Source organism: Lutjanus erythropterus, chromosome 20 (assembly GCF_056507025.1).
Source record: "Lutjanus erythropterus isolate fLutEry1 chromosome 20, fLutEry1.hap2, whole genome shotgun sequence".
In the NCBI taxonomy this organism is placed as follows: Eukaryota; Metazoa; Chordata; class Actinopteri; order Lutjaniformes; family Lutjanidae; genus Lutjanus; species Lutjanus erythropterus.
In genome coordinates, this window is record NC_139336.1 from 26108272 (window position 1) to 26130906 (window position 22635).

General features: G+C 39.1%; 2 protein-coding genes across 2 annotated transcripts; one reads left to right on the forward strand and one right to left on the reverse strand.

Annotated features, from left to right (window-relative positions):
* Nucleotides 1-497: 497 nt before the first annotated feature.
* dnlz (DNL-type zinc finger) lies at nt 498-2888 on the reverse strand. Its single transcript, XM_084746405.1, has 3 exons — nt 2380-2888; nt 2097-2236; nt 498-724 (listed from the first exon to the last, which is right to left on the reverse strand). The coding sequence occupies exons 1-3, from the start codon at nt 2725-2727 to the stop codon at nt 571-573; spliced, it is 642 nt and encodes a 213-aa protein (XP_084602531.1). The 5' UTR covers nt 2728-2888; the 3' UTR covers nt 498-570.
* Nucleotides 2889-5085: 2197 nt separating this feature from the next.
* On the forward strand, nt 5086-20758 carry lrrc8aa (leucine rich repeat containing 8 VRAC subunit Aa). The gene is made up of 3 exons (XM_084745901.1): nt 5086-5262; nt 13361-15485; nt 18283-20758. The coding sequence occupies exons 2-3, from the start codon at nt 13371-13373 to the stop codon at nt 18556-18558; spliced, it is 2391 nt and encodes a 796-aa protein (XP_084602027.1). The 5' UTR covers nt 5086-5262; nt 13361-13370; the 3' UTR covers nt 18559-20758.
* The last annotated feature ends 1877 nt before the right edge of the window (nt 20759-22635 follow it).

Below are 22635 nucleotides of genomic sequence, written 5' to 3' on the forward strand. Positions count from 1 at the left end.
TGAAATAAGATTAATCATCTCCTACACACGTTTGGAGCGGAACTGAATTAAACATTGAGATAAAATATGATAAATTACTACCTATATGCATTATCGGTAATTTACACAAGACATTAGACACTTTATTTGTCATTGTAGGCACACAACGAAATTAGGTTTGGTAACTTAGACCAGCAGCAATAGAAAGTAAAGAATAGAAACAAGGACAAATGGATTTAAAAAAAAAAAAGAAGTGAATAATACAACAGTAATGAAAGGGTAAAAGCAAGAATTAGAAGACAAAAACAGGAAGAAAAAGATGAATATGTATTGTGTGTGACAAAGTGTATTACATGTACAATCTGTTTACCTTTGGCTGTACTTAGAAAATGTTATTATCAATAGTTCATTTGCAGTTCATTTGTAATCAGTTAGCTATCATTGTAAAACCAGCCCCTGCCATTAAAAGCTTTTCTCACTCATGTTCCTATTCCTTGCCCAACATCCATGACAACAAATACAGGCACGTGATTGATTTGTTTTATTATGAAATTAAATATAAACATCTTACTATATGCACATTACACAGCATTATTGTTTTTCTGAGTCACTGTCTGATTTCTCTGTGTCTTCACCACATTGTGACTTGTCTTTCCTAGATTCATTCGCCACGATCTCCAGAGCTGCACTTCCTTCAACCCTCTTCACGGTTTCTCCTTTGGCAGCAAGGATTTCCTCAATGTTTCTACAGAGTGAAGAAACAGAGCAGATGAGTCATTCTGAAATACACTGCACACAGAGTTATTGATTAATTTATTTGACCAGCCTGTCATGACATGCTCACAGTGTTGCAAAGGTGTTGTTTGTTCATTTCACCAGTGTTGGATTTGTGATGGATTTCCATTTACCTGGAAATCTGCATTCTTTGCATGTTCCACTTCACTTCTCACCAGTCTCTACTTAAATACTATTTTAAAAGAGATGATCTTTGTTTTCTAAACATAGATTTAAAAAAAAACCTGAATACAGATAGATATCTTATCAAAACAACCAAATACCAGTTTGATTGATATTAAATTAAAAATGAAAAACAATTTAAAAACATGATGTAGGAAAGGGCAAAGGGAGCATAACTGAGAAGTTGTTGCCATGTCAACACTAGCTACAAATTTGTTTTCACAAATTGGAGTCTGATAACATTTTTACATGTGGACAGTCTACTCAAGTATATTTGGCATCACATAAATTGATGTGATGCTGATTCTATACTAATAAACTGACTGAGCCAATACATCAGGTTTATTACAGACATGTTGATATGAGCATATGTCTGTTAGAGCTGCAGTGACTGATTGATTAATTAATTATTAAATTAATCTAACTATTTTGAAAATTAGTTAAATGGTTTGAGTATTTTTATAAATAGAAGAAGTCAACATTTTCTGATTTCAGCATCTTCAATTTAAATATCTTCTGGTTTTGTTACTTCTCTATGACAGTGAACTGAATATCTTTTGGTTGCAGGCAGTCTTGGGCTTTTGGAAACACCAGTCAATGTTTTTTGTTTGTTTGTTTGTTTGTTTGTTTGTTTGTTTTTAACCATTTTCAGACATTTTATGGACCAAAGAACAATTGATTAATCTAGAAAATAACTGACAGATCGATTGAGTATGAAAGTAATTGTCATTTACAGCCATTATGTCTGTGAATAAGAAAAAAAAAATGTAAATCAGAAACACCAATATGCTTAAGGTATTTTTGAAAGTCGCCATAATAGACTTTGTCCACCAGAGTGCACTAACAAGTTTAATTTTTAACTGTAAAATGTCACACCCAGCACATATCTTAGTGACAATAAGTCATGAAATTTTAAATTTAATTGATGCATAGAAAATGTTTGTTCATGTTAAATGTAATAAAAATATATGCTTTTTTGTTTGTTTGTTTTTAATCTAATTTTAATGTCAGTATCAGCACAGAAATGCAGTATTGGCTCGCCTCCAATTGCACCAAAATTCAGCAACGTGGTTGGATCCATGACGTATTTACTGTGAGTGACCATAAAGAGGAAACACAACATCAGTGATGTTGGTTTGAAGTTTAAAGCACTAACCCACCTCTTTCCCTCCAGGTCAGAGAACCAGTTGAGGTTATCAGCGATGATGTGGTGATTCTTACATCCTGGACATGTTACTATGACAACACCTTTGTGATAAGCCTGCTTGGAGATCTTCTGCATGGACCTGGTGGAGCAAACCTGCACAGATGATACAAGTCAGAGCTCAGACACCGGTCACGACACAAAAAACAGACCATTATCTTGTTCTGGCAATTCAGAATTAAGTAATTTTAATATCTGGCTGAATAAAGCAACACTGTCCTAACTGGCATCAGTGGTACCTTGCATGTATAAACAAGCTGATAGTGTTTTGACTCGATCTTTCCAACAGCGTCACTTCTGACACTCGGTGAAGTTGAAAATCCTCTATAAGTACCGCGACGAGCTTCACATCTGTCAGCAGGTGACAAAATATGAAAACTCCGTTGGTCCTGTGAGGAGAGACGTCCCCCTGTCCTGGCTGTGCTGGTCGGTGGTCCCGGAGGACGACAGGTGAACCCACTGACATAGAGTCTGGACGGTGCTGAACGGCTGTGATAATAACACCGAAACAACCGACTGACGGTCGGCATCGTCCTCAAAGAAACAGCTGGACGTAAAATAGCAAAACATTTATGTGAAACCAACATGACAAGTGATATTCAAAGTTAAAAATGTAAGAATGTAAACGTTACGAGCGATTTCATCACATGGATGTATTGGAAGCCTGTCGCAGTCTGATGACATCACGTCTATCGGTATTTTCAAAATAAACTTTTTCATTCCACCATGAAACAAAAAAGCAAACTAGCTCGTAATAAATTACATTTTAATCTAGATTTTCACATTGTATTTACTTTTTATTTATTTTAAATTTGCATTTTTGTTTTCTTTTCTTTTATGTGTATTTATTTTTCTTAGCTTATGTGCTTATATGTGCACAAGTGTAGCACATTTAAGATCCTTTGTAATAGTTAAAAAAGTAATTATCACATTTGTTAAAATTCAGAGTAATTGGCCTTGACTGGACATTTCAGCAGGTGTAAGGTTTGTAAGGCATCAAAGCCAAATAAGATACGATAAGATAAGATAAGATAAGATAAACTTAATTGATCCCACATGGGCTCAACGATAGAAAGTACAGGTAGAAAAGGAGTCACTAATAAATACAGTGCAAACAGAATAAATAATATAAAAGATGAATATAAATATAAAAATGTGAATTTAAAATTTACAGAAAAATCTATATACATACAAAAATGTTACACAACACATTCATCACTGAGGTTAATATAGATTTATCAGCTGTTATACCAAAATGACGAGCTACAAAGAGCATGTATGGCCAGAATAAAGGCCACCTTGGAAAATAGAGGAGACAAAAAGAACAAATAAATGCCTGAAGAGCTGATGTGGAAACTGGGCATTTGTCACACACAATCCCAAACAACAAAAGTCATCACAACATCCTGCTCAGTTTGGTTTAGCCATCTCTTATACTGTGTTGTCGTGAATATATTAAATTAATTAAAGTCAAAAGATTGAAGCCTATACTTCATGTCCAATGCTGAAACACTTCAGCAGCATAATTACTTTCATTCTCTTTGTCGGGACCCACAGGTGGATCATAGATTTTCTTTGTGTCACCAAATAAATAAAAGACTGGAAGAAATTCTGTCAGTTTAAGATTTAAAGTGTGTTTATTGTTTTACTAATGAGAGAAAAAAAACAGCCTGTAAATTCCACCTCATTGCATTTATTTTGTCTCATTTATGAAGCAGGCTAAAATACCTATATTGTCTTCCTTGTGAGGGAAAATAAAAACAATGAGATGGTCTGTTAACTCAGTTTAATGCATTTGTTTCTCATTTAAAAAAGTATTTAAAATGCTTATGTTTTCAATAACAAGCGTCAAGATAATAATAATAATGTTTATGTGGAAAAAATCTGGCAAAAAAATGTTTTTAGCAATAAAAATGGTGCGATTTTATATTGAAATACATAATGAAATTCAATATTCAAATTAAAGCATACTGTGGAGAAGACAAGTTATTTCTTTGAACACAACCACCAGAGGGTGACATAAAGACTGTGTGGCCCAAATGAGGATCAGTATCCTGCAGCATTCATTATTTTCACTAATCATCCCCTCATCCATTGTCAGTGTTTTAGAGGAAAAATAAGACATAGGCACAGATTTATATCAAAACCACTCTTGCCATTGTCCCAGCTGACTGAGACCAATACTGCTGCAGGAGTGTACATCTGAGCTGAATGTCAATCAGCAGAAAATGACAAATCTATCGAGCTGGTGGTGAGTGAAGGGTGTGTTTAGTAATGCTGCTCAGAAAGGTGGGGAAAGCTTGTTTAGGAGAAACTGTAGTCTGAAACTGGGAGGTTTCATGGTGTTGTCGCCTGTGAGCTGTATTCCTCTGCTACTGGTTGAAAACAAACCAAAATAAAAGGTGATACACGCTAGTCTATTGGATATTCTGCACAGTTGTGCAGCATTTGTTCCTTATTTTAAGCAAACATGTATTATTCAATAGGAGCAGTGCTTGCTGAATGTTTTATTGTAGGGAGATGTGTATATAATATTTGAAATAAAATACTTTAGGGTATAAGAATGAGAATCAATCACAGTCTGCTCATTTATTAACTCTATAGCTTTTTCTTTCTTTCTTATACTCATATGAATATATTGTTTATTTTAATATCTACTATTTATTTTATTGTACAAAATGCTCTCCCCATATTACTCCTGGTTTTATATTATGATGTCATAACATGTGAGTGATTTTTTTTTCTGCTTTTTTAAACATTTGTTTGATCTTATCTTATCTTATCTTATCTTATCTTATCTTATCTTATCTTATCTTATTTCATTTTATGTTATTTTATTTTTGTATATCAGATTATCATACTATTGTCGGGCTTTTATTTTGACAGCGGCTGTGTGTTGTTACTTCCGCCACTCTCGTCCAGCAGCAGCACCGTAGTCTTCGGTGGGCAGAGCGGATCGACGAGCCCGCTCGTCTCCTCATGCCTTCGAGTGGTTTTCTCCTCCGTCACTGCCGTACGGGGCTCCGGCCCGGTGTCCGACCAGCCGCAGCCGCTGAGAAACGTTTGAGAAATGTGTCACCCGTGTACGGAGGTGGCGACAGACACCAGCTTTAACAAAACAGGTGGGTCTTTTCTTTATTTTCTAATAACTAACGTCAGCTAGCCGTGAGGTCCAGAGTGATTTCACTGCCGCAGTTTGCTAACCGGGCATCGGTATGAGACGTCGTTTCCCGTCGTCACTCGGCTGACTGTTGAGGAAAAACCCACCTAATGAAAGGTCGCTCACTGGGTTAGATTACATGCTATTTTATTAGACTTATTTACTGTCAAACTCTTAATCCAAGATTAATAGCTAATGAATTATTCTCGATTATTTCATGTCACTAACGTTTCGGCCACAGTTGAAGGCCAGCAGGTAACGTTATTCTGGTGTAATGACACAAACAATATTGTCGACACGACACTGGGATAGTAAACAAAGGATTTGAATTTTGATTATAAATTGTAATATAAATGTCTCAAGCTGTAGGCCCTGAGAAACAATAATGCTCTGTTGTTTTATGTGTAGTATCTCCATTGCGAATTACAGTGGTTTTGTTAAGGGGGATAGTGAATTAATGTTGCCTTACGGTGTTTTCATTATTACACAAATACTGCAGTAATACTGTAAGACAGGGGATTTCAGAGTCTGAGACTGTGGGGCCTCCCCTTAGATAAAGCTTGTTAAATCTGTGAGATTACGATTATATCAATTGATCCCATAAACATTCAACAATTGAGCCAAGATAGCCTAATATTGCCATTTGACCCAACCTCAGACCACACTAAATACATGTGAAAGGTTTATTCAAAGGCATTCTTTAGTTTATGACTATGAAAAGTTGGGAAAACAGTAAATTTCCCTAAAACTACTGTATGTCTGAACTGTCTGTTTAACCAGATCACACATATTGAGGTTATTCTCTCTGATCTCCTTTTGATAACTAGCGTTGTATTTTAGACTTTCATTCACCGAGCCACCCTGGGGAGCCCCACCTCCCACTTTAAAAACATCTGTTTTAGGATGTAGTGTCTGTGTAACATGCACGTGAGGGCGGTGGATACAATATTTGTTGTGTTTGTGAGATCATATAGCAGGAAAATTCAACTTGCTTTTGCAGAATGAGCAGAGGCTGGGCGCCAGTTACTGAATGAATGAACATTAAAAGGCCAATAACTAACTTATTTTCAAATTAAATTACTTATTAATTTCATTTGTAAACTAAATTAACATGGTAGAGGGACTGACACAAGGCCTATATGACAGAAAATCAGATATATAGCTGCAACTACATCATTTGAAAGAGTTTATGTAACATTAAACGTAGCTGGAACTAAAGAAGAAATCATAGTGACCAAAATGATCACAGTTACCATAATTATAAACATATAATGTGCTGAAAATGTTCAAAGTACAGAGGCACTGAAATCCTTTCATCAACTGTTAAATTGAAAACCTCTCGATTTGTAATGACATCATGTCTGTGCAAAACAAACCCATGTTGCATGCCGTGCCTGCGTCTGGGAGACTGTTGCTAACAACTGTAGTTTTTCAAAGCGTGGTAATCAAACATGGTCATCATGATGAGTAACAATAAAACTAAACATCAGGAATTTTATCTGGGTTTATTGGGAAACCAAGTATTTTTTTTAAGCCCTAGCTAGAACCTCTTCCATCATGCAAATCACTCAAATATTGGAATGATTCATAAACCTTAAACCATAAACATAAACTGCTCCTACCAGGGACAGAATTAATAGCTTGTTTAAGCTCTTTTAGTAAGTATGTGGACTAATATACAACTTCCCAAGCAGCAGCCAAGGGACATTAGGGTTGGATGATGTGTTTCAGCAATAAAGCCAGAAATCATGGATTTTTTTTTTTTATTTATGCCTAAATTAAAACATGCTTTCACTGGGCAGTAAATAGTCTGATCAAAGAAGTTGTTCTTCCTTAAGTAAATCAGGTCCAAGGAGCTGTGTGAGGGCAGGTTTTAAATCAGGCTGCTACGATGGTAGACGGTTCAATGGCTGCTGACTGTCATACATCGTGATGGTCAGTGGCATCATCCATCAGCCTTAAGGGATATTATTAAACATTTACTAATTTGTATGAATAAATAAAATCAATTCCCAGTATGAATCATTTGTTTTCACTGTCAATTAGAAAATGGTCGGTGGTCCCCCCAACAAGCTTTTGGCCCCCAGGCTTTAAGTTGAATATCACTGCTTTAGATCCTGAAAAACAACAAAGCACTGTTGTTTCATTCTATTGTGTTTTTGTGGTGTATTGTTGAGTTCATAGTGAATTAATCTTGCATCACTTGCATCAATATTGCAGTAATACTATGCATGTAAGAGGTTTATGATTGGTGTGGTGAGGTGGTGTGTTGGTATTGTGTTATATCTTTTATTGTTGACCTTTCTGATAAGGTGCAAATCTAGCCAGATAAATAACCAGCCATGTTAGTCAAATTATAGTATAAACATTTACTTTTATGAAGTGGGATTAAATGACCCTTGTCTTCAATGTGTGTTGTGGGTGTGGGTGTGTGTGTGACTATGACATCAGCAGTGCCATCATGAACAGGAAAGTAGTTTTTTTGTGAGACAGAACCAGTTAAACCTGGTTAGGACTGAAAACGCTGCCCTGGCTGTTGCATGTCTTGATGTCGCACGTTGTCCATTGCCAGGCCTGGGCAGACGGCGTGAGAACAGAAGCTGTGAAAACTCAGTTTTCTACCAAATTTTGTTTCTGAGGAACAGAAAAGTGTCATGTTTTGGAAGAATCTGGGGATGTCTATGATCCTCTTATCTGCTGCTGAGAATGTGATCCTGAACCTAAATATGCCCACAGAATGAGCTTTAGCTAAATCTAGCAACAGGCAGGTGAATAAAAATCAGAATGGTATATTTACCATCTCAAATACATTTATTTGTGGAAATTTTATCGATATCCAAGAGATAAAATCTGTTTTGAGTCTTTGTTGAATTTCAAAAACCATAAGAGACTTTTTTGTTGGGGATTGGTGGACTGACTTAATCTGTCCACATTAAGTATAGTTCTTTTTTTTTGTCAATATCATCATAAAGTTCAGTTCATAGCATCTCATAGACTCAGTTTTAGCACTACAGACAACCTGTGGCTCATTTTACCTTACATAAAAAGGATTTCAATTAGTTTTGTGCAGCATGGTGTGCGAATGCTAATTGATATCTATAGTAAGAAGTTGGGTGCATTCCTTTTGTTAAAGTTCACTAGGGATGCAACTGAAGATTATTTTCATTGTCGATTAATTTACAGATTATCTTCTCAATAATCGCTTAGAAAATGTCAGAAAATAGTGAAAATGCCAATTGAAATATCTTAAAACCCAATGTGACATCTTCAGAACACTTGTTTTGTTCAAACAACAGTCAAAACCCAAAGATATTCAATGTACAATGGTATACAACAGAGAAAATGGTAAGTTGTCACATTAGAGAAGCTGGAATTAGGAAATGGTTGTCAATCAAGTAGCTGTCCGTCACTGTGAGATGGTCTGAGACTGTCAGGATCTTGTCTTAAACTAGTCTGACACTTGAATTTTCCCTTATATCTGGTCCAGTATGTGTTAAGCAACAACAGCTTGAACACTTTGTTCTGGATATAATGGTTTCAACAACTAAAAACTGGTGAAAGAATCCCCAAATGTACCATCCCCTATTGATTATCCACCCATGCTGTTATGACAGAGTGTGCCTTATCAGGACAGAGAGCAAGTCAGGGAATGTGTTTTGCTGAAACTTTGAAGTTCCTTTGGGTGCATTCAAGCCCTTAGATGGAAGTTCCTTCATGGATAATATCGAAAGATATACCAAACACAAAAAGCACATATTCTAATGGAATATAATAAAAGTTCAAGTCAACTGTTAGCAATGGTAATGCTGGCATTCCTCCGTCTTTCCATCCATCTATTTCCACTTATGGTGTTTAGCAAGGGTGTTGGAGCCCCTATCTCAGGCTGGATTTGGCGAGAAGTGATGTACACCCTGGACAGGTTGCTGGTCTAACACAAGCCGAACACACAGAGAGTTTTAAATTTACCTAACCTGAAGCTTTTGTCTAAAGATCTGTAGGAAACCCAGGTGCAGAGAAAATGCATTTTCCATAAAGAGGCCTTTTCCATTCACATAGTGGTTTGTTTATGATTGGTTTGACTTGGCCTGTCGGGGGGGGGGGGCAGCAGGGATTTGCATCTCCACTACAAAAGGGTGACAGGCTTGAAGGTGTGTCTTTTAACTGATGACATGCTTTAGTCTTCAGTCAAATGGCTGCAAACAGTGAATAAACATGTTTCATTTCCTTCAAATTCCACATAATAAGTGTCTCCTGCTATTTTGCTTTTAAAAATATTTTATTATGAAGCAGCAAAACCAGGAGATGTTGAGTTTTCATTAGCAGTAACTGAACAGGATATGAAACAATAAAATAAGGCAGATATCTGAAATTACAAACAGCAACACAGGAGAGAAACTAAACTTCAGACCACAGAGATTCATTTAAAAAGTACAAAAGTACTGAGAGCTAAAAAAAACAGACTTTTGAAAACGTCTTTCTCTCTGGTCTCCTGCACAAACATGAGCTGAGTCATAACATACTAGGTCGTCACGGATTGGTCACAGTTAGCAAGACGTCACCCCGACCCGCTTGGAGGCAGACTGTCCCCACTTTGGAGATGGTCCATCTTAGGTGTGTCTTGACACAGCTCGGTGCATTGAAGGTGGTAATGGAAATGCAAATCAGCGCAGCGTGGTTTGGCTCGGCGTGGCCAATGGGAAAGCCCCAGCAGAAAGGCCTCAGCTGGCTGCAAGATTCAGAATCTGGAGTTAGCCGTTGATTGAATTTTCTGCCATTTTTAAACTCAATTTGTTCATATTGGCGGTCAATCATGAATAATTCCTTTTAAAAAATCAACCTCAGCGTTAGTTTTTCTTCTTTTCTGAGAGAGATACAGTATAACCTGCAAAGAGGTATATCAGTCAGGTTTGTGTTTCTCTCTCTGTTTGACTGTAGCTTTAGTTGAGAAGCATTAGTGTCCTTGAGGGAAATAATAGTTGGCTCTATAATATATTGGCTCTCACGACGGCCAAGTTCACCTGCGCCTCTTTCAGCCCATGTGTCAGGGCCTCGTCAACAAAGACTGCTGCCTACACAAAAGCGTCTCTGTTCAGGGAACAAATTCAGGAGAAATGTACCGGGGTAAGGCTACAAACAGGAAGCCAAGAGCAGAGTCACTTTGTAGCCTAAACCAGTCTTTACCTTTTTTAATTTGTTCAGTTTTAATTCAGATTAGGACTTCATATCCCTCTGGTCCTGTTTTGTTTAGCTCCTAAAAGCGGATGTTCTTGTTTTAAATTCTAGAGGAGTGTTTTGGGAAGACGGGTGGTGTGATGCACAGACGAGATAAGCCGCTCGCAGACTGTTGTTTATTTTCCTGTGCCAGGATAACGTGAACCCAATTTTGGATGTTACTTTAAACTGAAGATATCAGTGACTGTGATTATGTCACACTGTGAGTTTACTTAATCTGGAATTGGAGGCTAGAGTCGGTGATGTTCTTTCCATACATGCTACATGAATCTTTGTTGTTACAGTTTACTTGATCTTATCATCAGTGCAGTTATATCATGTGAGAGGCCTTTATCTATAGTTTGAATTAAGGAATACGCCTGCTGCTTCAGGTTTCTCTGCCATCTGTTTCTGGCAACTGCAAACAGTGAAAGTGAGCAGATTTTTGTTTTTTGGGTGTTATAAAACATATGTCACACTTTCAGCCTAAACATATTTACTGTACTGTTCTGGTTTTGGTTGTGTAATTCATCTGTTGTTTTTAATACCGAGGGAGTTATCACATTTAGAGGTGTTTTGTCAGCTGCTGGGGTCACTGTGTGCTGTAATTTCGGAGTTGAAGTAAAGCAGCACCCTAACAGAGGAGGCCCACAGAGACTGTACTGCCATTCTGGTTTGAACTGGATAAAACAAGGCTTTTTTTGGTGACCGCTTGACCAGCTATCCTCTTTCATGCTTTTCCTGTAAGTCAGGCGTAAGTTGAGCAGACAGGGAGAGGTCCCTTTTAATCATCTCCTCCCAACTTTGCAATAAAATAGGAAGTAGATGTGATAAAATCATGATATTTGGATATTCTCTAGAAGATGGGGTTTGTCCACATCACTTTTATTCCATGTAACAGCTCAACAACTAAGTTTTGAGACAAGTTGAGTAAGAAAGAACTGCTTAGATTGCTGTATTTATTGCATTACTCACTTTACTGTGTGAGGAAGTAGCCCAGTTTCTTTGACAGATGCACTCAAGTGTAAATTACGTCAAGAGGAGCCTTTTGGTTTTGGGGTTTATTTGCTACGTGGTCAGCAGCCTGATCTCACTTGGTATCACTTCAATTTTGCAGAGAATTTTTTTCTGTCAAAGTTCAAGTTGTTCTTGTTTCAATATCCCCACACTCATTCTAGTAATTTATTCAGTGTGCTTAGTTCTTGGTCTTGACTTGATTGTCAATATCCCCACTATAATCTGACAATTTATTCTGTGTGCTTTAAGAAGTGAAGACAACTCTTTCACAAAGTTCATGTGGAAATTAGAAGTAGTCATTCACGTTTCTGTTTTTTAAAGACGTTTTTGTGTAATTGATTTAACACCTGGCATCTAGAGATTAAACTTATTACCCTAAAGAAGACACTGTTAAAACGCCATCTTGGCGTGATCATGTTTATGCAGAGAAATCACAAAGAGATGGTGAAACAATGACTTTTGTGAACACGTGTGCTGTGTCAGGGTCTGTGGTCCTTCTGCTTCTGGCTTGCTCTGCAGTCTCTGAACCGCAGTGCACATGCCAGATGCCCAGGATATCCCTGGTGCACAGCAGATATACAGCAAATATAATGACTGTGACTCTTTGTGTGCTACCAGTCTGGTAACCTCCAGACTTGGCCTTTAACATGCTGACTGGGCTGCATGCATGATAACTGAATTGGTGTTCAGTCCCTAATTGTATGCAGGATTTATTGATATGCCTGAACTAAAGCTTTGAAAGATCTGAATGTTATTCTATATTTTTCTAAAATGCATGCTTGCATGATGCAAACTGCACTCCAGTATATTTGCATTAAGCTCAACCCCATGTGTTTAAAACGGTATGATCTCCTTTAATTATACATTTTATGGTAACAAAAGTACAGAAGCTATGAAAGAAAAATTATCTAAGCGCTCATTTAAGACCTCAGTTCCTCAGTTCAGTCTTTGTTGTTCTGCCTGAAATTTGGCTTGCAGAAGAACAAAACCATAGTGACTTTTTTTCATACCAGCTTTGTGTGCAGGTTGTAAATATTAAGAAGACAAAAATTGTGCTCAGGACTATCTTTACTACATTTTTTTTTCTGTGGTATTTAAAGAGGCATTGAGGTTTTTTATGCTGGTATTGTATCAAAGTCCTGGTATTGTGAAAACATTACTTGGCATTGAGCAAGCGCTTCTGTTCTCACAAAAGCAACACTGGAGGCAACAAGGTTAAAACAGGTGTCTTTTTAACTCCACTGTAGAAGATGTAAAAAGACCACAGACACCAAAGAATGGTCAGCAACAGTGGTACAGTGGGCTGCTTATGAGAGAGTGACATACTCTCTACTGGATGAACTTGATCAATACATGTTTACGAAGGGCCCCTTTGCCAAATGATTACTAAGTTTTCTGTAACTTAGTGATCAACTTGGTAAACCGGTGCAATCAATGGACTGTTATGCTTATCTTTTCAAAGAGTATCAGTGTGGTGGTCTGTGTGTGTGTGTGTGTGTGTTTTATTTTACTTTATTTCCGTTTCACAGTGAAGTGATGTTTAGTCGTCATGGTTCACAGAGACTCAAACAATACAATACTTTTTGTTGTCTGTGCTTGAAAGTTACTCAATTATGCAATCATCAGAATAGTTGCTGATTAATTTCCTTCTGATCCAATACTTGTTTCACCTTTAGTTCAGAGACTATCATAAAGTGTTTTTTCCACTGTTGAAAAACATTTTGATATGCTATAAAATTTGCTGCAAAGTTTTACATTTCCAAAATCTAGTCTATTATGTTTTTAATTTGACATATCACCAACAAATTCCCTGTATTCTCTGTCTTTTTCAGATAAACCATCATGATTCCCATCACAGAGCTCCGGTACTTTGCTGACACCCAGCCAGCGTACCGTATCCTGAAGCCATGGTGGGACGTTTTCACCGACTACATCTCGATCGTCATGCTGATGATCGCGGTGTTCGGTGGAACGCTGCAGGTCACGCAGGACAAGATGATCTGCCTGCCTTGCAAGTGGGTGGTCAACGAGTCGTGCAAGACCATCCCCGTCCCAAATGTGAGCACCACCTATGCACCAGAACCCAAAGGCATTCAGTATGACCTTGACCGTCATCAATATAACTATGTTGACGCTGTCTGCTATGAGGACAAACTCCACTGGTTTGCCAAATATTTCCCCTATCTGGTGCTACTCCACACCCTTATCTTCCTGGCCTGCAGCAACTTCTGGTTCAAGTTCCCCCGCACAAGCTCCAAACTGGAGCACTTTGTCTCCATCCTCCTCAAGTGCTTTGACTCCCCGTGGACAACAAGGGCTTTGTCTGAGACCGTGGTGGAGGAGAGCGACCCCAAGCCCGTGGGAAAAATGAACGGCTCGATAGACAAGAAGGCCTCCTGCGTGAGCGAAGACGTGGAGGCAAGCGTGCCCATGCTCCAGCGAACAAAGTCCAGGATTGAACAAGGGATTGTAGATCGCTCCGAGACTGGGGTTTTAGATAAAAAGGAAGGTGAGCAGGCAAAGGCGCTTTTTGAGAAGGTGAAGAAGTTCAGGATCCATGTAGAGGAGGGCGACATTGTGTACCGTCTTTACATACGTCAAACCATCATCAAAGTAATAAAGTTTATTCTGATCATTATCTACACAGCCTATTATGTACAGTACATCAGGTTCAATGTAGAGTGCTCTGTGAAGATTCAAGAACTAACAGGGTACAGCACGTTCTATTGCGCTCATCCGTTGGCAACACTTTTTAAGATCCTAGCTTGTTTCTATATCAGCTTGGTGGTGGTTTACGGTCTTATCTGCATGTACACTCTTTGTTGGATGCTCAGCCGCTCCCTCAAACGATACTCCTTTGAATCAATCCGCGAGGAAAGCAGCTACAGCGACATCCCCGACTTGAAGAATGACTTTGCCTTCATGCTGCACATGATAGATCAGTATGACCCACTCTACTCCAAACGCTTTGCTGTGTTTCTGTCAGAGGTGAGCGAGAACAAGCTGAGGCAGCTGAACCTGAACAACGAGTGGACGCTGGAGAAGCTGCGACAGCGCATCACCAAGAACTCCCAAGAGAAGCTGGAGCTGCATCTGTTCATGCTCAGTGGGATTCCCGACACAGTGTTTGATCTGATTGAGTTGGAGGTGCTCAAGCTGGAGCTTATCCCTGATGTAACTATCCCACCGATCATCGCCCAGCTCTCCAACCTGAGGGAGATGTGGCTCTATCACACACCAGCGAAAATCGAGGCTCCGGCTCTTGCTTTCCTGAGAGAGAACCTGAAGTCTCTTCATATCAAGTTCACAGACATCAAGGAGATCCCGCTGTGGATCTACAGCCTGAAGAACCTCAGCGAGCTGCACCTCACCGGGAACCTGAGCGCTGAGAACAATCGATACATCGTCATCGACGGGCTTCGGGAGCTCAAAAGGCTCAAAGTGCTCCGTCTGAAAAGCAACCTGACGAAGCTGCCGCAGGTTGTGACAGACGTGGGAGTGCACCTCCAGAAGCTCTCCATCAATAACGAGGGCACCAAGCTGATGGTGCTCAACAGCCTGAAGAAGATGGTCAACCTGACGGAGCTTGAGCTTGTCCGCTGTGATCTCGAACGCATCCCACACTCCATCTTCAGTTTGCACAACCTGCAGGAGATCGACCTGAAGGACAACAATCTGAAGACGATAGAGGAGATCATCAGCTTCCAGCACCTGCACCGGCTTGTGTGCCTGAAGCTGTGGTACAACCAGATCGCCTACATCCCCATTCAGATCGGAACGCTCACCAACCTGGAGAGGCTGTACCTGAACAGGAACAAGATTGAGAAGATCCCCAGCCAGCTCTTCTTCTGTCGCAAGCTGCGCTTCTTAGACCTGAGTCACAACAATCTGACCAGCATCCATGCTGATGTCGGCTTCCTCCAGAACCTGCAGTACTTTGCTGTGACAGCAAACAGGGTAAGTAACTTGCCACCAAATGTGAAATTTATATATATCTCTGTTCTTCGCTTTCTCCCAAACATTGACATTTTTCTGTAGTTCATGAGACATGCAGCAAGTGCGTGCTGGCTGACTTCTTAAGTAGATCAGTACTATTGAGTTGTGTGCATCTGGCTTACTTACCACAAAAGGAGATTGGATCTCTTCCCAACTCGTCCCTCTGTATGTTTTTTGTCTCATTTTTTATTCACTGATAAAAGTGTTGCTAGATTAGAAGGAACTGAAGCACACTGATTAATTTGCAGCCTTTAACTCTGCAAACACTTGGTCTGTTTGCACTGAAACCTTTAGGTTGAAATGATTGCCTGCATGCACAATAAAGAGTGCTCCAGTTCCAGCTGAAAAGCACCTGATTCAGCTGCATTGTGCTGAAAGATACATGGAGAACCCTGTTTCTATCAACTTATATAGTCTCATTTTCGTCAGTGAGAAAATGTGGTTGACAAAAACTACATAGATAACGTTGTCCAGTCCATGTTTTCATTTTAGTGAAAGCTTGTCTCATGTTCTTAGAAAGCTAATCTGTTTCCACCCTTCTGTCATTCTGAATAAGATTAGCTCAAAGGCCAGATAAAGTATTTACAAAGGTCACCGTTTATACATGCTGAGATGTTCACAGACAGGTTGGGAATTATGGCTTTAAAGATAACTACATGACTGAGACTTGGCACCTTATACTTTTCTAGTTTTAAAAATGCCCTCAGAAGTTCAGGTTTTATGTCCATGTAGAGCTTTTGTGTTTAAAACGGTTGAAAATACTGATATAATCTTGGTCTTCTGTCACTTAACAGTGCTTAAATAAAAGAATACATGATTCAGTGGCACATAGCAGTCAGTTTATAACTGCTGTCACACATGTTAGATTAAAGTGCTGCTGGCTAGAAAGAAGCACAGATTTTTATTGCCAAATCCATTTTCTTCTCTTCTATCAGGCCAGTAAATGGAAACAATGAAGGATTTCAAAGCTTAGTCTAATTCATAATTACACAATTTTTCTCTCAGACCACGTTATGAACCTTTGAATATAGTGTACTGCTTTTCCTTTTCCCTTTCCTTTGTCTGATCCAGCCCCCCCCCCCACCCCCAGAGGAGAAAATGTTCCCATCTCCTGTAGACTTCCTGAGAAGTAAACTATTACTTTTCAAGTCCTCACATCCACACAAGTGGGCATTAGTTAGGATGTTGTTTATTTGAGTTGCAAAGATAATTACCTTACATGCTCTGAGGGCCATGCCAAATCCTGCCATTACAGTCACGGCTCAGTTAGTCAATTTGGCTTTGGGTGAAGTAGATCATTTCAGTCTTAACAAAATGCTGTTTATTTGATGTAGGCCTAGGAATTTCATTCTGCTCACAGTGAGAAATTATTCTCCTGAAAACAGTTGTTCACTCAGAAGCATACTGGGTCATGTGTTTTCAGTAAAGGCTACTATTACTGCTGTTTTACTGTGTTTGCTTGTACACTGAAATAGGTTCCAGCAGGTTTGTGTGCAGCCAAAAATAGATCCGTTAAACAGGACCCTTCTAGTGTCTCTTCTGGTGTTTTTAAGGCCTCTCATGCCTAAATCCTCTTAACAGCACATTATCAATTCAAATGAGTTATGTAATTCTGTCCATGAAGGTGTTTTAATAGGATGTGACTAATGTGGAAATCATTGAATAACAACATTGACATGTTGTTTGTTTTTTTCCTGCCAAATAGGAAGAATTACAGATTAATGGAATATAAGAGCATACAATAAAGTATACAAGAGCACATTACTGGTTATTGGTTTAAAATGATTTGTTGACACCTTTAAAGCCATTTTCTTCTGTTTTTTATTTTCCAGTGTCTTTCATTTCTAATGATACTCTATATATAAATGTGTGCCCTTTAATCTTATTTTAATTAGTTTCCTGTGCGGAGGTCTGAGCTGTATTATGTTTTTTATTTGGGTACTGTCTGAAATAAAGAGGAATTAGGGATAGTTCAGATTTTTTGAAGTGGGTTTGTATGATGCACTTATGGATTGTCAGTATATTACTTACAGATGATGCCAGGGTCAGCAGCAAAACATATTTTAGCTACTTAAAAAACAGGCAAACAAGTGTATGCTATATTTAGAGTATTTTTTTCTGTTTTACTTTGCTGTCAAGCAGTCTTTTCTGATGGGAAACTTAAGTTACATCTCTCTCTCCAAGCAACCAGACTCCTTGGACTAAAACAGTCATTTTACTTTGCAGATTTCTGTTCTACCACTGCCTCGATCTGTTAGCTTGTTTGTGTTATGTTGTGACTTTTGTGTTTTCAAGCTTTATTTTAGCTCCACTGCAGTAACACACACAAACAACAAACTAACCAGTTGGAGTTTCTTTGGTTTGGAGAGAGCAATATTTGTTTTTTGTAACGGTATTTTCCCATCAGAAAGAGCTTTATGATGGCAAAGTAAAGTGGTGAAAATAGTGGTAAATATAGCATACGCATAAACTGATATTGACTTTTTTAGGTGGCAAAAATACTTTTACCTCTCTGCTTCTCCAAACCGGGAGCATGTAAACCGCCATCTACTGTAGATAATACTCTGATTATGGATAAGTATCTTGTACAACCCCATTTCAAACAACCCAAACTATCACTTTAATGCCCTTTGCTCAGATCCCAGATCCCTGCCTCATCCAGCCGAGGCATATGGATTAAAAATTGAACAACTCAACTGCTCTGATCACTGTTAACGCACACCCCTCATTATTCTTCCTCTTATCCTCTCCACTTCAGATCGAGACTTTGCCCCCAGAGCTGTTCAAGTGCAAGAAGCTGCGTACTCTGAATCTGGGAAACAACTGCCTGCAGACGCTGCCGTCACGCTTCGGAGAACTCACCGGCTTGACCCAGCTGGAGCTGAGAGGGAACCGTCTCGAGTGTCTCCCAGTGGAGCTCAGCGAGTGTCGGCTGCTGAAGAGGAGCGGCCTGGTGGTGGAGGAGGACCTGTTCAACACGCTGCCATCAGAAGTCAAGGAGCAGCTGTGGAGGGCCGATAAGGAGCAAGCCTGAGAGCTGCAGAGAAGAGAAATTTGATTGGAGATATAAATGAGCAGAGATTTTGTTTATAAAAGCAGGCAAACAAGAAGTTTGCAGCAGTGTCGGCCATGCAAGCTCATAAAAGCGATGTCTTGTTTGGTTGGTGCTTCCCTGGCAGGACCTGTGTAAATGCACAAATGTGGTGCAAATTTCAAAACCACCAAGTTTCATGGTGGCCAAGGAAAAATCTCATAACCAAGTGTGTGGTGAAAGGTGCTGCAGTAATGTGGCTTTTCTATAATATCATCCTGAGTATAAAAGCTGCAAGGATGCAAGCAGGTAATGTTGAATATGCATGCCACAGTAGGACCTTGCTAAAGCAAACCTGTTTATTAGAAAGAGCCAAAAAAAAGAAAAACAGGAAAAACTTTGCACGATTCAGCCTTGCCAGTGAACGAAATGTGCTCACTATCACGTGACACATGCACAAATTGAACATGCTCAAAAGCAGTGTTTGCCTGACCTTCCTCTGGCCTTGAGACTCAAAATTTTACGTTTGAAATTTTTACAGTTGCGGTGCAGCGTGGCTCAGAATACTGGCGGATGTTGGTAAATAAATTATAGTGCGACTGACAGCCAATTTGTTGAGGCATGAAGGTTTGGTCCTGTTGTTTCTCTCTGGGCTCTCATGCCCAGAGGCATATTTTTATGTGAACAAAAAGACTCCATGATGAAGATCAACAGATCAGCCCCCAGCTGATCTCACAGTTTAGGCCTTAACTCAGACGACTGATGAAACAGCATCAAAGGAACACTGTCAAATATTCAGCTGAAACAAATGGGAACAAACTCTACAGTACAATGTCTAAATACCCTGCAGTTGTTAATTTATAACGTTGGCCTGTGTGGCAGCAGGCTGTATGGGAGCTGTGGTGGAGAAATGCACCGTCCTTCTTGCACTCTTTATTTTGCTTCATTAAACATCATGTCTTATCTAGGCTCTATTAAAGGGACTTTGCCTTGTTTTGCATGACTAAACATGACACTCATTACTGGTGTGTTATATTAAAGGAACAGTTCAGGTTTATTTGTAGTGGGATATGAGGTACTTATACATAGTCAGTTGGATGCCAGTCGACATGCCTTCAGTAGTACTGGTGTAGGAAACTAAGCAATGTACTGCTTTGGATGAGGGCGTCAGCACCGCTTAACCTGTACATTATACAGTGTTTGCTGGTAGGAAACTGTTGTATAAGCCATTACATCACTCTCTCCAAAGCTACCAAACTCCATTGACAAAAACAGTAATTTTATCTTACGGAACACAGGAGTCGCTGGTCTACTGCTGCCTCGATCTGTTAGTTTGTTTGTGTTATGGCTGTGTTTCTTTGTTTTAATGGGTTAATTCAGATACACTGAATTTACACAATTCCAACTACAAACCAACCAATTGAGGCAGCAGTAGACCAGCAACTCCCGTTTTCTGTGAGGTAAAATTACTGAGTTTGCCTATGGAGTTTGGTTGCTTTGGAGAGAGCAGTATTTTGTTTCTGTAATGGCTGTTCTCTGTCAGAAAAAGCTGTCTGACAGCAATGTAATGTGGTGAAAATGTTCTAAATATAGCATACACTTAAACTTTTAGGTTGCTAAAATACGCTGTGCTGTAAACCCTGTCCACACTAGGTAATACACTGACTAAGTACCTCATACAACCCCACTTCAAATAATCAGAACTATCCCTTTAAGGTATGTGAGACTGATTGTGATTTGGCCTGTTGAAACAAGGTCAAGAATTTATTTTGCCTTCAGGATACAGAATTTGGTTCTTTTGAAATGTTACCACACATTGGTATCACGTTTGCCTGTGAGACAGGCTATATTGTGGTCGGTTCAAAAGTGAGCAAGTGAATGCCACACAACCTTCACAGCTACTGATTGTTGTTATGTTTTATTATTTATTTTAAGCTTATTGTGAAACTGATACCTACAGTCAAAGATCATATGTGACCTTTGTTCAATTGAAGGATAAAATATGTTGCTTGACTCACTAGATTATGATTACACAAGGTGTCTCCTTGTGTTTGCTGTCCCTGCATTAAAGTTACAGGGTTGCAAACATTCATACCACTCACTGTCATAGTTGATTTATTTGTCTTTATTATATTGAAACATTATTAAGCTTGCACAATGCTAATCATACAAGACGTCCAATAAAAAAATAAGAATCAAGGAACTTTTTTTATGCTCAGTATGATTTTGAAATGAGACCTTAGATGATTATTACCTCCAAGTGCTGTCAGGTACTGCCAGAAAAAGAAAAGTGTTTGTGTTAGTGACTCAAGTGCCCAGCTGTTTGTACGCTAGCCCCTCTATTTATCATGCTCAGTTTACTCCAGGGAGAGCTGGACATTTGTCAGCGCTTTGTTTATCCAAGATGAAGACAAACAGGAAATTACAAAGTGAGGGAAACTGGTTCTGACCGACCTACATGAGGGAAACATTTATTCGCAGAGAGGGTATGCAGAATATGTGATTTCCACATCCATGGTCCAAATTAGTGCAACATGCTTTCTTTGTCTGCTTGAAACACTTTTCTTGTTAAGGCTTTGGATTTAATAGCATCATTTGGAGTAACCCTGCTATGTTTACTCCAGCCAGGCATCTCTTTGCTAATATGGCCTTATCTTTTACAAGCTGTATGCCCGGTTAATGATCACAAACATCACATTCATGACTTTGTTTTTTTCATGTGTTGTAAAATGTATAGTTGAAATCTTCAAAGTCTTGCATATCATTCATATGGTATGTGGTCTTATCGTTACCAGCTGTTTCTTTTTGATTTCAGCTTTTTAAGAGATTTAAGGGAAGTTTCACTGTAATAATAACAATTGCATCTTTGTTCACGGAAATTTTGTTTCACTGCGGCCTTGGCAAAAGCCAAATGTCCTTCTAGGGGTCATTAGTAAAGTGCTCCCAGTGTAGTCCTGTCCTGAAAGAAGAGCCTCAGTCTTGAATGTGTTGACCAGCAACCAGTTGGAAGCAAAGGTCAAAGAGGAAGAAAAAAGGAAGAGCTGACACCAGAGAAAGGCTGTTATTCAAAAGCTTTTCCGGCATGTATAACATTTTTAAAAATAGAGTTTGATATGTTTGCTCTAGTTTAAAGGGATTGTTTGGATTCTTTGAAGTGAGGTGGTATGAGGTACTGATCCATAGTCAGTGTGTTTCTATGTCGTTCGGCACGTCCCCAGATTGGAGAACCAGCAGGATTTCTGGTGTAGGAAGCTAAGCAATGAACTGCTGTCAAAAGGATCAGCAGCCAAACATATTTTAGCATATTTATTTAAAAAAAAAATCCATATCAGTTTAAGCGTATGTTATATTTACAATATTTTCACCGCTTTACCTCGCCTTTTGATGGGAAAGTGCCATTATATAAGCCAAATATCGCTCTCTCCAAAGCCACCAAACTCCATTGCCAAAAACAGTCATTTTACCTTGCAGAGCACGAGGGATGCTGGTCTACCGCTGCCTCAATCTAGTAGTTTCTTTGTGTTATTGGGTGACTTTGGTGAATCCGGACTAAGTGTTTAAAATACCAGAATGACACAACTGCACAAAGAAACTAAATGATCAAGACAACAGTCCTGTGTTCTGCGAGGTAATATTCCTGTTTTTGGCAATGGAGTTTGGTCTCTTTGGAGAGTATTAGGCTTAAACAGCAGTTTCACACCAGAAAAGTGACTGCTGCTGCTGCTGCTTCTCCAAACCGGCAGTATGCCAACCACCACTTTCTTTAGGTAATGAACTGACTATGACAATGTACCTCCTACAATCCCACTGCAAAAAGGATAAACTATCTCTTACATGTCCTAAACTACATTCTGCAGATAGTAACCTGTTGGATGTCCAACAATCAGTGCACATAGGCAAGTAAATTAAGCACATGAAACTGTGAAAATGTATATCTTACAGTGCAGTAGCTGGCTGTAGATATAGGGGTAAGTTGTAGGACAAGTTAGACGTCACTCCAAAGTAAATTTGATATAGTAAGACAGCTCATCGTGGTGGTGCAGTGCAGTTGCCAGTGCTGCTGACACTAAAAATCTCCCT